This window comes from Antechinus flavipes, chromosome 3, assembly GCF_016432865.1.
Source record: "Antechinus flavipes isolate AdamAnt ecotype Samford, QLD, Australia chromosome 3, AdamAnt_v2, whole genome shotgun sequence".
In the NCBI taxonomy this organism is placed as follows: Eukaryota; Metazoa; Chordata; class Mammalia; order Dasyuromorphia; family Dasyuridae; genus Antechinus; species Antechinus flavipes.
The window spans coordinates 339,967,157-339,983,154 of record NC_067400.1 but is presented as its reverse complement, the minus strand read 5'-3'; the positions used below and the strand labels follow the sequence as shown (position 1 = coordinate 339,983,154).

Here is a 15,998-nt window from a genome sequence, read left to right as displayed (position 1 = left end):
TCCTTGAGGGCAGGGGTCATTTTGCATTTTCCCTATATCTCCAGCACTTAGCTAAGTGCCTGGTACATAGTAAATAGTTAATAAATGATTCCTGACTTATTTAACTACTGTTTTTCTAATTATGTTCCAATCATATTAAAAAGCAGTGGAACTTAGAATTAGACGACCTAATAAGTTATAATTATGTCTCTGACACTTTATAGTTGTATCTCTGGAAAAATTATTTTGCTGAAGTCTCAACTGTCTTGTCTGAAATTTAAATATGCTTGTATTATTTATTTACCTGTATTGATGTGAGGAAAGCACCCTAAAAAGCAGTGGCAAATAAATTAGAAAGCCATTTTTTCCTGAAAAACAGCATCAGTAATATTATCTTTTTTATGGGGAAGTCAATATTTTGAATCAATAACTTTTTTTCAATTATAACTGACTTATTTTGGGGATTTTAATTCTGCTTCTGAAATTCACTAGTAAAATTGTTTCTAATTTTTAACTCCTTCCCCCCCTGCCTTTTTTTTTATAAATATATTTAAATATAGGGTATAAATGTTTAGAAATGAAAATGCTTTAATAATAACCTTTAATATCTCTATGTACAATCATATTACTGTGCAAGTAGTGAACTCCCTCCAGAATCTGCCGGGTGTATTTTCTGGTCACATTCTCAGTAAGAGCTCCATATGCTTTTAACTGGTCCTTAATTGAACCCTATGTTGAGAGAGAGAAAGAGAGAGAGAGAGAGAGAAAAGAAAAAGAATATGACACATCATTAAGAAGTAAAGTCCTGAACAAAGTAAAGAGATTAAAAAAATCAGCATTTCTACAATTTACCAAAACAAACAAAAAACAAACCAAAACCCAAAACCTCTTCAAGAAGAGATTGTAATAGCCCAATTAAAATAACTGTAGACAGAATAAAATATCTGGGAGCCTACAAATTAAAACAAATTCAGGAATTACACAAACACATTATAAAATACTTTTTATATAAATAGTCAGGTATATATAATTGGAGAAATGTTAATTTTTCATGGCAGGCAAAGCCAATCTAATAAAAATGACAATTTTACCTATATGTATCTATTTATTCAATGCTATTCCAATATAATAAACAAAAATTATTCTACTGAGCTAGAAAAAAATAACAATTCATTAAGAACAAAAGAATAAAAATATCAAAGGAATTAATGAAAAAAAAGGAAGGAGGTTTATCAATTACAGATCTTAAAATATACTAAAAAAGAGTAATTATCAAAACTACCTCATACTAGCTAAGAAACAGAAAGGTAGATCAGTGAAACAGAGTAGACATACAATAGTAAATGATTATAGTAACCTGGTGTTTGACAACTGTAAATATTTAAGCTATGAAGGCAAGAATTCTATACTGCTGTGAAAGCTAAAAAAACAGTCTGAAAGAAATTGAGAATAGACCATTATTTTAAACTATTTATCAAGATAAGGTCAAAATGGATACATGACCCAGATATAAAGGAAGCTATCATAAGAAAATTAGGAGAAGATGAAAAATAACACCTACTAGCGACTTATGGTTAGGAGAACAATTTATGAATAAACAAGAAACAGAGAGCACTGTGAGGTAGATAAAATGGGTAATTTCCATTACATTAAACTAAAGAATAAAATCAATGTAGTCAAAATTAGAAGGAAAACAGAAAATTGGGAGAAAAATTTTATAGTTTCTCAGATAAAAAGTTTCATATTGCATATATATATATATAAGAACTTTGCTGATTTTATAAGACTATGAGTCTATTCCCCAATTGATAAATGGTCAAAATGCATGAACTAGAAGTTTTTTGATGAAGACATAAAAAAACAGATTATAGGTATATGAAAAAAATACTCCAAATCATTATTGATTACAGAAATGCACATTTAAATAACTTTGAGATATCATCTTATAAATTTGAGATACTATCTTAGATTAACTAAAAAATAGAAATGACAAATTTTGGAGGGAATGCAGAAAAACTAGGACACTGATTCAGGTGGAACTGTGAACTGATCCAGCTATTTTGGAAAGCAATCTAACATTATGCCTAGAGTTATAAAACTCTATCCCATTTGACCTAACAATACCACTGTTAGGTCTGTTTATCAGGCTCATCAGGGAAAAATAAAAAATATTGATAGCAGATCTTCTTTGTGGTGGTAAAGAACTGGAAATAGAGGGACCCATCAATTGAGGAATGACTGAACAAGTTGTGGTATATGATTGTGATGAAATGTTATGATGCTATAAGAAATGATGACTTCGTTGATTTAAAAGGGGAAAGATTTATATAATCTGAAAAGAAATAAAAGCATGATGAAAAGACTTGCATGAAATAATGAAAAGTGAAATGAGCAGAAAAGAGAACACAGAACAATATTCCTGTTCTAAGAACAATTTTAAATGACTAAGTCATTTTGAGTATTACAAATACTCAAAAAAACTATAAAGAAATTGTCCACATCTCAAAAAAAGAACTGGTAGATAAATGTTATGTATAGTATGGATTTACAAAAACACACACCTATACACACACACACACACCCTTTATGGTAGCCTTCTCTAGGATGATGTGGGGAGAGAGGGAGGGAAAAAATGCAGAGCAGAGAACAAAAGAAAACTTGGAAGTACAGAAAAGCTAGATAACTTTGAAAATGATGTGTAGTATTACATGGTCTTTTTTTTTTTTTTTTTTAGAGTAAGCAGTGTGAAAGGGAAATAAATTCATGTTTATATTGAATCCTTTTCTATGTTGTGCTGTGTCAATAGAAATTTTCTCTTTGTATTTAAGTTCAAAATGAATAAACATTTTTAAAAAGAACAAGAAAAAAGGTATAGTACTGTTCTGATCTTGTAAAAATGTTCTCATTCATACCTAGGAAAATCAGCTCAGAAAGGGCAAGAATGAATTCAAGGGATAAGTTAGTTAATACAAGTACTACCACATTTACATTACAATTTAGCCAAATAAATCCATTATTACATTTCCTGATTAGAATTGTCAGAAACTAATAATTGGGCATAAATAGTAGAAAAATATTTCTATCTGTATATTCCTCTCTACCATCTCCTTTTTCCTCACAGTTCTTTTTCTTTCTTATCACTTCCCCTGCAATTTCTCTCTTCTCCTTGAATTGCATTCTGCTTGTGGTTTTTGCCTTCTTCCTCTAAAATCCCATGGGCAATTCCACTTTACCTATGCCTGTTTCCACATCTATAAAATGGGCATGACAATACTTGTAATATTGCTGGCCTCATAGATCAAAGCATATTTAAAAAAAAAAAAACTTTCTTTAGGTTTTTTCTTTTTGTTTTGTTTTGTTTTTTGTCTGTGTGTTCTTTTTAAATGTGGCTAATATAGAAATATGTTTAGTGTGACTATACATATACATATATATGTGTGTATAATCTGAATCAAAATGCTTTGCCTTCTCAGGAAGAAAATTTGGAATTCAAAATTTTATTTAAATATAATCGATAACTTTATAATATCATATAGAACATATTTCCATATTAGTCATATTGTAAAAGAAAAAAGGTAAAAAGAAAAGAATTGCAAAAACAAAAACAAATTTAAAAAACAAGTCAAATGACAGAAATTTTGTTTTTAGACTTTGATTTTTTTTTTTAATACTTTATACCACTATAATACTAATGCTTTTCAAGACTGTGTTGAATGTACTATAACTTAATAGCTTCTTTTACAGGAAAAGGGTTAGATCTTTTGGTACCTTGCTACTATTAAAGACATAGCTTCACAATTTGAATTCAGAGCAAAAGATCAAACTGGATGAATCATAGATTAATTTGGTAATTTTATTTTCAGTTCTCCCAGTGAACTACTGCAATAAAAATGGGTAATAATTAAACCAAAAACATACTGTACTTTGTATCATCATGAATATGTGTAAGAGTTGGGGAAGAAGTCAGGCACTGCACAATCAGGAAGTAAACAGGCATTGTAGCCTGGAATTCCAAAATGTGATTTCTGTGAATAAACAAGGAACTCTAGCAGCATTGAGATCTGCATCATTAATAGGAGGCCTCTCCTTCTCTGATTGGCTCTGCATGATCTCATAAATCCCATTTAAGCTGTGAGGACTAGGAAGTAGGTCTCTTTGATCAGTTCACGAGGAGTCAGCAGGAGGTTAGCTAGGGGGCAGGATGTGAACACAAGGAATAAAAGATCTTGAGCTTGCACATGGCTTTTCTTGAGCGCTCTATCATACATTTAAACCATTGTTCTATGAAATGGTGGCCAGAGCTCTCTGAAGACCTCAGACAAAGGTAAGCTTGGTAAAATTGGTTTAAGCACTTGCAAAAGACAGTGACCTGAGAATTCTCTGAGGGCCTGAGAATTGGGAGAGACTGGCAATAGTGAATGCTGAGTGGGCATTAACAAGGGTATTCACAAGAGTAGTGAACACCAATGTGGGTGCATTCTAAATTTCCAGACCCTATTAATCCGGAAGGTGCAATCGTTTCCTACCCAGGAGGGAAGGCAGAAAAGCAATATGGATCTAGGTATAAGTCTACCCAGGATATAGCTGTGCATGCAGCTCAAGTAAATAAGTTAAAGAGCCAGATGGATGATCTTTTAACAAAGATCACCTCTGAAGAAGAGCAGGGAGTTTACTTTCAAGCTCCAAGGCGTTTACTCCCACACCCATTAAATACTGCTCAGCAAGGAAAAAAATCTAGAGATAATAGAGATGATTGAGAATATACAGCAAAAAATACAAGAGTTAAAGGTTGAATTAGAGATAAAACAAAAAAATCACATTACAGACAATAAAAAAAGAGATAAAAGAATTACAGGCTGAGTTAGAGAAAGGACAAAAAGTTAGGTTACAGCAATTAGAATAGAAAGAACAAGAGTTCAACCTATTGGCTGAAACTGAGAAGGAAAAAGAAGTTACTATATAGCAGTTAATAATGGAAGAACCAAGTGAATACTGTAGGTTAAAGAATCTCCTAAGTTTTAAAATTAGGGAAGATTTTAACTTGAACAGTCAAACCAGAAAATATAAGGGGAAAAACAAGCAGAAAGTTAGTGAACATACCATGTAGAAGTTGGCCAGAGAAATATTCTTTGGTGTTTTATTAATTTATCTCAACTGCTACTGCTTAAAGGGATCTATTGGGCGGAGTCATTTTACTGAGAAAAGAACTAACTACTCTGATGGAAAGGGGTTTGGTTCTTTTCAGATGCAAAATTCAGTTTCAGCGTCAACTCTGCTTACCACCCCAGAATTTCCCATTTCCTTCCTGACTCTCCCCCTTCAACTGGGCCTTCTTGGGCTGAGAGAAGGAATGGGAGGGGTGATGATATCATCAGCACCGCCCACTAACCAGTTCCAACCCCCTATATCATCATTACAAAAAGGCTGGACTAAGCTTCATGGCCTGAAGCAAAAGAGACCTGTGGTGCCTTAATGGCAGCCAACTGTTATTGTGCTCAGAGAGTCTTTGAAAATGGAGCTCTTCAACCTGCTCAGTCTTTAAGCACGCCTGTGGGGGTAGAAGATTGTAGTTAGAGAGAGTAGAGTTTTATGCCCATAGGACTATAAAGATATTCTCTGGAGAGCTGAAACTCGTCTTTGTTCACCTTATAAATCTTTTGCTTCCACACATTGATCGCTTCATTCTTTGAGAGTGCTTATAAGACAATGTCTATTTACAGACTGAGTTGGGAAACAGAAATGTGTAGCTATTGTCCCAATCAATATTGTCACATAGATACATGTAGATATATGTGTATCTATTGTCCCAATAGATCTGTGACCCAGGAGAAGTAACATCAGGTTTATTGACTCGTACTCCTGAAATACATTTTGGTGATAGTTATTCAAACTTTGACTTCCGGCAACAGAATTCAGGGATATTATGGACTGCATTTGTTACAGCTGAATGTCCTTTGCTCATTATCCGTATGAATGGCATACCATTGAAAAGGCTGGTAGATACAGGTATAGATTGTACAGCTATTAGAGGTACCAGCTGGTTTAGTAATTAGCTAAAGATTACAGCAAACACCTACATGTCTGGCATAAAAGGATCTATAGGAGCCAAAATTAGTGCTACCTCTTTGAGATGGGAATTTAAAGATAAGACAGAAGTTTTTATTTATTTTACAGTTGAAAGGTTCCCCAGCAATCAGTGGGGAACAGACTTCTTACAAAGTGAAAAAATGCAGACATCATTAGATATAGGACAGGACCAACTTAACCAAGGACATTTACAAACTTTTCTAAGTCCTTGGAATTCCCCTAAATTTGTTATAAAAAGGAAATTCGGAGAATGGATAATGTTGATTGATTCGAGAAAGGTAAATGGAAAGATGGAAACAATGGAAGTTCTTTATCCTGGGCTTCCATTTCCTCAATTGCCTAGGGAATGGTCAGTCTCTATGGATTAAGAATTATTTCTATTCTAGAGAAATCCTCTAGATGAGGATATGAAGGGATTTGTCTTTTAAGTGCCCAGCATTAATTCAGCTGAGCCTTATAAAAGATTTGAATGGACAGTTTTGCCACAGGGAATGAAGAATAGCTCTACTATGTGTCAAATGCATGTGACTCCTGTAAGAAAAGCATCTCCAAAAGTTGTTATCACCATTATATGACATTTTGAGAGGAGACAGTGCTTTTAGACTCACCATGCCAGCTTACAAACTGTTTAAGAGAGTCTGAATTGGCTCGATCTAATATAGCTGAAAGAATAACTCAAAAAGTATCAGAAACAACACTTTTTGTTACAAAAGAGGCACCCACAGCAATCCTTCATCAAGGAGACAGCATGAAGTGGGTGAACCTCCCAGCACAACCAGAACTAAATTTTATTCCTTACCCAGTGCTTGTGGCTAGAATTTCAATAAAAGTCATTAAGAAAGAGTACAATTATCTGGGACAAGACCTGGCAAAATATACACCTCTTTTACCAATGCACAAATTGATGTGTGTTACGAAAACATCCCAAAGTAGAAAAATTTATTGCCACAGCTCCAAGCCTTGCACATGGGTAGTAAATATAATTTTTGATACGGCTTATTCAGTAGATGTGGTACAAAGAATTGCCACAGCCCAAATAAAATTTGTAGTTTTTAATATATATCAGCTCTTTAAAGAACTTCGAGAGCAAGTGAGAAGGCACGCAGGTAAGTATTATTATGTCCATTTTCATAGTGGACTTTCAAATCCTAACTTTTATCATCAAGCTGCTAGAGCTTTACATTTGCAAACTGGGATAACTGAAGAGGAAGCTAGAAGCATAGTAAAAGGTTATGCAGCTTGCCTTCCTTTTCATGCTCCTATGCTCACTCCAGGAAAAAAAACCCCGAGGTTTGAGATCTAATGTTGCTCTATGGCAAATGGACATCACTTATGTTAAAAGGCAGAGCATCCATGTAACCATGGATACACATACATTCTTAATTCCTTATGGCTTCAATCAGGAGAAGCAGTCAGGCATGTGATCAGTCATCTTTATCATTTTTCCATTGTAGGAATCTCACATGCACTTAAGACAGGTAATGGACAAGCTTATACATCTTCTGCCTTTAGGTCCTTTTGTATTGAATTTGGCATTGCCCATTCCACTGGCATCCCATATAATCCTACTGGCCAAGCCATCACTGGACAGACAATTTATACCCCCAATATGCTCCCATCCATACAAGAGAAGGGAATTTTGGGATTTGCACGAGATGTGGCAATACATACATGTAACTGCTTGCAATTTTCAAATTCTTTGAATTTTACCCCAGCAAGGCGCTTCTGGCATATGCAGAAAGTGCAACTAACTAACAGACTGGCTGACAAGGACAAGAAATCTTTCTCCACAGTGATGTGGAAAGGCTTAGATGGCATCTGCAAGGGCCCAGGTTGGGTTAGGGTTTGGGGTCCTGGGTACGCTCTTGTCATTCCAGATGCAGACCCAACAGAAGAGGAGTGGATCCCAACCAGAAACATTTGTGACTTGGGGATCCAAGAAGAGAAAGACCAGACGATGCCCAAGAGGGATCGGCCAGATGTCAGCAGCCCTTCAGACGCTGAGGGCAGCTATATGAATCCATCTGGTCCTAGGGAATGCTGGTTACTTCAATTTCTTTTTCTAAATTAAGATTATTTAAACATTCTATTTCCTTTGTTGTTAATCTGGGCATTTTCTATTGATATATTAACCCACTTCAATTAGATTGTCTGATTTATTGGCACGTAATAGGGCAAAATAGCTCCTAATAACTAAAAGCTTTAATTTCATCCTTACTGGTGGTGAATTCAACTCTTTTCTTTTGATAGTGATAATCTGGTTTTCCTTTTAAATCGTTAACAAATGATTTATCTATTTTATTGTTTTCCCTCCTGAGGCAATTGGGGTTAAATGACTTGTCCAGGGTCACACAGCTTGGCAGTGTTAAGTGTCTGAGGCCACATTTGAAATCAGGTCTTCCTGACTTCAGGGCTGGTGCTCTATCCACTGGGCCACCTAGCTGCCTCGATTTTATTAGTTTCTTTGTAAAACCAGAGCCTCTTTTTATTAGTTCAATGCTTTTCTTTCAATTTTATTCATCTTTCTTGATTTTCAGGATTTCCAATTTGGGTGTTTAACTGGGGATTTAATATATATTATTTTTCCTGTTTTTTTCTTTTTTTTAAGTTCCATGCTCAGTTAATCAATCTGTCCTCCCCCCCCCCCCATTTTATTAATCCAAGTATTTAAAGATACAATATTTCCCCTAAGTACTGCTTTGGCTGCATCCCCCAAAATTTTGGTAATGTATCTCATTGTTGTCATTCTCTTTAATGAAATTGGTTGTTTTTATGATTTGTTATTTTACCCATTCATTCTGTTAGAATTAGATTATTTGGTTTCCAATTTGTTTTTGACAGCCTACAGTACCTGGTACTCTTTATTGAGGTGTTAATGGTGGCTGCAATACAAACTAAGGCACTGACCCTGAAGTCAGGAGGACCCGAGTTCAAATCTGGCCTCAGATACTTAATATTGCCTAAGCTGTGTGACCTGGGGCAAGTCATTTAGCCTCAACTGCTTAAGCCCAAAAAATAATAAAAAAGAGATAGAAAGGGTTTTAATTAATTTCTCTGTGATAGTCACTGAGACCAGATTTGGAGCTTTTAGGTATATATTATAGCTGTATATATTTCAGAATCTCTGAGGTTGATGGTATTTCCCTTTTTATTTTAAAGGGTTTTTTACTCATAGGGGGGTAAGTCTGAGTAATGCAGCACATATGATACAGCTAAGAATACAGGGAAGTCTAGCAACCAGCGTTATGGTGGAGAAAATGAATACAGTTCTTTAGAAGTACAGTTCCACTGGGAAGGCAGTGATAAAGACCTTTATTCTATTTATGAGAGACACAAGATCTTTTTTTTAATTTCCTTTTTTCAAATCTACCTATGTACACTCAGTACTTTGAATTTAATTTTAAATTGGGCTTCCATATTCCTTTATAAAATGTAATTTTTATTGCATTATGATCTGAAAAGGACACATTTAATATTTCTGCTTTTCTGCATTTTTAGGATCAATTTTTATGTAAGTGCCATATACTACTGAGAAAAAAAATGTAATCCTGTCTATTCCTATTCAATTTTCTCCCAAACTGGTTATTTAACTTTCCTAAAATTCTATTCATCCCCTTAACTTCTTTCTTGCTTATTTTTTCTTAGATTCTAGTTCTGAGAGGGAAAAGTTAAGGTCCCCCACTAGTATAACTTTACTATTTTCTCCTGTAACTCATTTAACTTTTCATTTAAGCCTGCATATTCTTTCAGGCTTTCCTTGCCATTACACTTTTTTACCATTTATTTACCAAAGAGATTACTTTGGGTCTTAAACTTTTGTATGCTTTTTTAGAGGACATATCTTGAATAACAAACACTTTCTTCAAAGAGTCATTAACTTACCCCTGGCATATATTCCATAAATATGGAAAGAGTTCTTTCCTGGGGATCCCGTAAGCAGCCATAATACTGAACAATTCGCTCATGCAGCAGGTTTTTCAACAATTGAATTTCACACTCAAGTGCATTTACTTCCTGAAAAATAATTTATAGTAAAGCTTAAAAAGTGTTTAGAACAATTGCAGCTCAAACAAATCTAGATAATTAAAAAGATTCAGAGTTTGCTTTAAAATACTCATTGGGAAATAATATACGTGTGTGTGTGTATAAAACACCCATAAGCTGTGCTTTGATAACAGAAACTTTATCCTTAATTAGTGGTTAAAACTATAATCATCCACATGTGCAAAAATGTTTGTGGCAGCCCTTTTTGCAGTGGTAAGGAACTGGAAACTGAGTGGATGTCTTATCAGTAGGAGAGTGGCTGAATAAGTTATTGTATGTCATTTATACTATTTTATATTATGTTCATATTATGGTATGGAATATTACTGTTCTATAAGAAATGATCAGCAAAACTGATTTCAGAAAGACCTTGAAAGACTTACATGAACTGATGGTAACTAAAGTGAGTAGAACCAAGAGAACATTGTATATAGCAATAACAAGATTATGTGATAATCAACTCTGATGGAGTTGGCTATTTTCAACAATGAGATGATTCAGGACAATTCCAATAGTCTTATGATCAAGAGGCATATCTGCATCCAAAAAAGGGACTATGGGGACTGAATATGGATCACAACAAGGTATTTTGACATTTTTTGTTTTTTTTTTAAATCTGATTTTTCTTGTGCAGCATGACAAATGTAGAAATGTATTTAGAAGGAATGCACATGTTTAAACTATATTGAATTACTTGCTGTCTGGGGAAAGGGGTGGGGAGAAAGGACAAAATTTTGGAACAAGGTTTTTCAAGGGTGAATGTTAAAAACTATCTTTGCATGTATTTCAAAAATAAAAAGCTATTATTTAAAAAAATTAAAAATATATACTGAATCAGATTTGGAAAATTCACATCATAAAAATTTTAGAATAATCATTGCATATTATTTAGTTATACCAAAACCTTTCAATGGAGAACTGAAATGATTTATATTGAGAAAGTAGAAAATATCACTGCCTATTAAATTTAATTCAATGTATTGATGTAATCATAGTTTATATGATAGATCTTACCTTGCTAGTCTCTGGACTATCAGGGTCAAACTGAACTTGTTTAACAGCCAGCTCTCTTCCTGTATCAACATCATAACATAAATATACTCTGCCAAAGGCTCCCTGACCAAGCAATTTACCCAGTCTCCAGTTAGTTGGTGCTCTTGGTGCTGAAAAATAGATGTTTTACTTAGTAGGGGATAGTTAATAACATAAATCAGAAATCAAATGAGTAAGGGCATTAAAGCTAAATAAATATGTACAGCTTATTAAAGAAAAGCTTTAAAGGGCATATCTTGGTTAAACCTTTCTGAAACTAAAATTAACAAACATGTTAAAAAACAGACATATGCTTTTTTTTCTCTTTAGAGAAAATGTTGGTCTTTTAGCTATTTGCTGGCATGTCTAAAGTTTGAAAAATAATAGAAAAAAAGCTGAAATTTTTAAGAATTGTCTTTGAGAAATGCCACAAGATTACAAGATTACTTAGCAAAGTATGTTCTGTAACAAATGTTTTTTATTAAGCTTTGGGCCACAGGATCCAAAAAAAAAAGTTGAATTTTTAAATTGCTAAATAATAGTTAATAACCACACTTTTTTTCAAATGACAATATCCTGAGCTGGAAGTTAACTGATAGTCCATCCCTGTAATGAACTTGGAAAAAAGAGGATGTCAGTTTAAAATTGTGTCTCAGATACTTACTTGCTGTGTGACCCTGGGAAAGTCACTGAATCTCAGTCTTAATTTCCCTCTGTAAAATGAGGAATATAGACTTTATGGCCTCTGGGGATCCTTCTAATTCTGAATTTATGATGCTAAGATTCTAGTTTAGGACACATTTTAAAGGCCTTAAATCTTATCTTCTTTTTAAGCTTTGTAACTTGAAAAAACTCACCTTAGGATTTTGACATACCAAGTTTTAAATATAAACGAAATTAAATAAAACTGTATGATCTGAACTATTAACATTATCACCACTTTGAAATGGAGGCTAAGTAATTTCTTATAACACATTCATAATAGAGTCAAACACCACACTCTTCTCAGTATAAAATAAATTGAGCAGCATTTTCACTACAACTCAGGAGACTAAAAATAGACTCCTAAATTGGTTAAGTCTTCACTATGAAATCCATTTATGATACACTAATTAACACTACTTACAGCGACTAGGTGGGCTTATGTCCATTACAGTCAGAGTGGGATTTTCTATATCACTCCCCCTTCTCATTCGGCTATCTTCATATTCTGGGGTAAAGATGCTGCTTCCACTACTAGTACTTAATGAACGATCAGTAGGACTGAAACTGACTGGAGAACGGAAGCTGTTCATTTGAGTCCTTCTGGCCCTTGGAAAAGTCTTACGACCTATAAAATAATTTTTAAATTTATATTATAATTTATTAATGGTGTTAAATTTTAAATAATTAAAATTTGTATTCCAGGAAATAATGCAAGTTTTTTTTGTGCCCAAGCCAGGAAACATTAATATTAGCAGCCATATAATTATATTCTTTTAGGTTTATTATAATACTTTTCTACAAAGTAATTAATTCAAGGTTACATATTTTTGACAGAACATTATAAAACAAAAATAATGAAACTAGGGAAAGGAAGAACTGGAAACACAAATGAAAAAAGTGGACAGACAAGAGAAGCCAAAGACCAAAGTGAGACAAGAATGGTTTTTGTCATGAAGATATTGTAATATAGATTTCATTTTAAGTTATTAGCCAATTTCATATACTTTTGGGGAACGTTAGAAAACCAAATGCCTAGGAGATTAATGATAGGAAACTAAGCAAGTTATTTAGAAAAACTATTAAAAATGAATTTTTACTATAAATTCTGAATTAAAAATGAAAGTAACTTACCATCATTATAGTCTGAATGGTGATAAGATACATGATATCTTCTAGGATAAGTACCTCCTTTTCCAAATTTCTCAAAGATAGGGTTATCATAATCTGAGAGAAAAAGGAAAACACAATAATCTTAAAAAATATGTAACTGAAAACCTTACATATTATTTTTGTCTTACCAAAAAAAAAAAAACTCTCATCATTGCATCAACTTAGCTTAGACATTATATATATATATATATTCACACACACAAACACACACACACACACACACACACACACACTAAATAGAATATAGATTAGTCCAAAATATACCTCAGGAACTCTTCCCCTATATATAAGGGTAGCAAGTATCCTAATTTCTCTGCCTATGTCAATAGTCCTTTCTCCCATTAAGTTTGGAAGAATAAATCTAGTAAGTAGGCATGACTTTAAAAAAAAAATGTAATTTATAAACTGTTTCCCCATTGAAAAAAATAATTTTGTACCTTTAAAATTTTTCCTTAATATTTTTTCCATTTACATAAGAAACCACTTTGTATATAAAATAAAATCAATTAAAAAATCTGGATCTGTATAATCTAACCTGTAAATTCCTGATGATTATCTGGATAGCTCTGTGCTCTTGGCATTCGAGTTTTGGGATAGCTGTCACTATAAATGTAAAGTGAAATATACAAAAAATAATTAGCAGAAAAATTAGTAATGGCAAACACAGATTTTAATGAGTAATATTGGAATCTAACATAAAAATTATTGAAACTGCTCCTGAAGTTTCACTCATAAACTTTCTGTGTATAAGACAACATATTAGATAGAGTGTGGAGTAAAAAACAAGTATTCTAATAGTAAAGTAGTTTAGAGATAATGATTGTGTCTACCAAACCAACTGAAATGAAAAAAAAAAAAAAAAAAACAGTTAATCTAGCTATTTATTTAGCATTACACTGGAAAAAAGAAATCTTGACAGTTTTGCTTTCCAATTAGCAAACCAGTTACATGACAAGCTCAGATTCCATGTTCCTCAGTAATTGAAAATTAAGCATGTATCATGTCTGAAACTATAGCTATGATATATCTTAAGATATTATTTTCATAAATTTTCAGGAGGTTAAAGGAGCTATAGATTTCCCCCAAAATTATTATTCTCCATTCTTGCAAACTGTAGAAGAATGTATACCATGAGAATTACTTCTGTGAAACCAAGAGAGAGAGCACTAGTAGCAAAGATGTCAGCAGTAATTGGTGTCTCTTCTGTCTAAAAAAACCTATCCATTTTATTAAGATGAAAGGCAAATAAATATATGTAACAAAACTTTAAAATTTCCAAGTCCACATATTAAGCAAACTTAATTTGATTTCTAATATGGTGCTAAATGTACATTCAGGCAATTCAACTCAAAACATTCAGTAAATATCCACGTACTTTGCTTAGTGCCCACAGTACAAAAAAGGAAAAAAAAAAAAAGAATAGCTTTTGTCCTCAAGGTACTTGTTTATGTTATTTTGGGAGGACTGATTATATCCACAACTAAGTACAATAGAAGGAAAACTGAGGAGGAAGAGAATTAATTAGCAACACTTTAAAAGAGCCTTGAAGAATTCAGAGAAGCAGAGATAAAGAGGAAGCACATCCAGCAGAGGGAACGGCCTCTGTGAATGCATTATGTTAAAAGATAGAATATCATCTCTGAGAAATGGCTAGTGGTTCAATTTAGCTGGAATATAAAATTTCTGTAGGGGAATAGAATGAAATAAGGCTCCAAGTAGAGGTTAGAGCCAAATTCTGAAATGTTGTAAATATCTTGTGTCTTGGCATCATGTTCCTAATCACTAAATTCAATGATCACTTTGTAATTTGTTATATAAAATGTCCATGTTCAGTGTTTAGCCTCTCATCTCTTTGCAGTCATCACCCTATCTCTTCCTGGTTAGCCTCTCTTCCCTAGGTTTCCTAGATTTTGGCTGTACGCCAATTCTCTAACTTCTCCTCTATAATACTAGATATCTCTTCTTTTTCTACCTAACTCTCTAAAATAACTACTATTCAAGGGAAATGATAATTATTCAAGGTTCTGCCTTGCCCTCTTTTTTCTCTGTGTATAATATAAACTATTTCATTCACTGCCAGGGCTTTAATATACTGAGGAGACAAGGATAAAAAATAAATTTTTACTACATTCTGCTAAGGTGATATAAACACACTCACAAACACAAAGTGATAAATAACATGAGGGAAAAAAATCAATATGAACAACTGGTGAAATGAAGAAGGATTAAGATAGGATTAATGGAATAGGTGGTACTTGAGCTGAGTTTTAGAAGAATGCAGAGATTCCGAAATGGAGCAATGAAAAGGGAGTGCATTTCAAATAAATGGAATAGTTTCTGTGAATGTAGAAGTGAAAAATGGAATAACAAATTGGGGCATTATCTCATAGTAAATTTGGTTAGAATGTAAATCACATTTAAGAGTAATATAAAATAAGGAATAAAAAAAGAACGCTAAAATCAGATAGTTACATGCTAGATTGAGAAATCTGTGTTTATTCTGAAAACAACAATAAACCATTGAAAGTTTTTAAGTAACAGAAATGGGCAGATTAGCACAATTGGAAAGATTATTTTGGAAGTGTGTACAATACTAACTAGAAAGGGAAAATACTGAAACAAAGAAAGCCAATTAGAATATTATAATAGCCTAAGTGATGATGAGGCTTAGAGAAATTCTATGAAAGTAAAACTGACATGACTTAGCAATTGATTAGATGACGAAGGTAAAGAAAGAAGAGTCTTGGATAAGTTTTAGAGCTTGGAAACCTAAGAAAATGGTGGTGCCATTAAAATAAAGGTTATATGGAAGGGGGAAGGTTTAGTTTTAGAAAATTTAGTTTGAAATATCTAAGTGACTTCTAAGTCTAATAGGCAGCTGGTGTGGAACTAGAGTGTTAAAAAGGCATTAGAATTGTATATAAAAGTTTATAAGTTATCTACCTAAGGATGACAACACCATCAAATTATTGTTTCCATTC

The 15,998-nt window shown here is 33.2% G+C and overlaps 1 protein-coding gene across 1 annotated transcript in view; it reads right to left on the bottom strand.

Annotated features, from left to right (window-relative positions):
* The window catches only part of MAP3K2 (mitogen-activated protein kinase kinase kinase 2), a 75,414-nt gene that overhangs the window by 18,893 nt on the left and 40,523 nt on the right, over nt 1-15,998 (bottom strand). Inside the window, exons 9-14 of the mRNA XM_051985693.1 lie at nt 13,553-13,620; nt 12,979-13,071; nt 12,269-12,472; nt 11,125-11,273; nt 9,949-10,080; nt 579-708 (exon numbers count right to left, since the gene is read on the bottom strand). Of these exons, the coding sequence (XP_051841653.1) occupies nt 579-708; nt 9,949-10,080; nt 11,125-11,273; nt 12,269-12,472; nt 12,979-13,071; nt 13,553-13,620 (776 nt within the window). The remainder of the gene's footprint in view (nt 1-578; nt 709-9,948; nt 10,081-11,124; nt 11,274-12,268; nt 12,473-12,978; nt 13,072-13,552; nt 13,621-15,998) is intronic.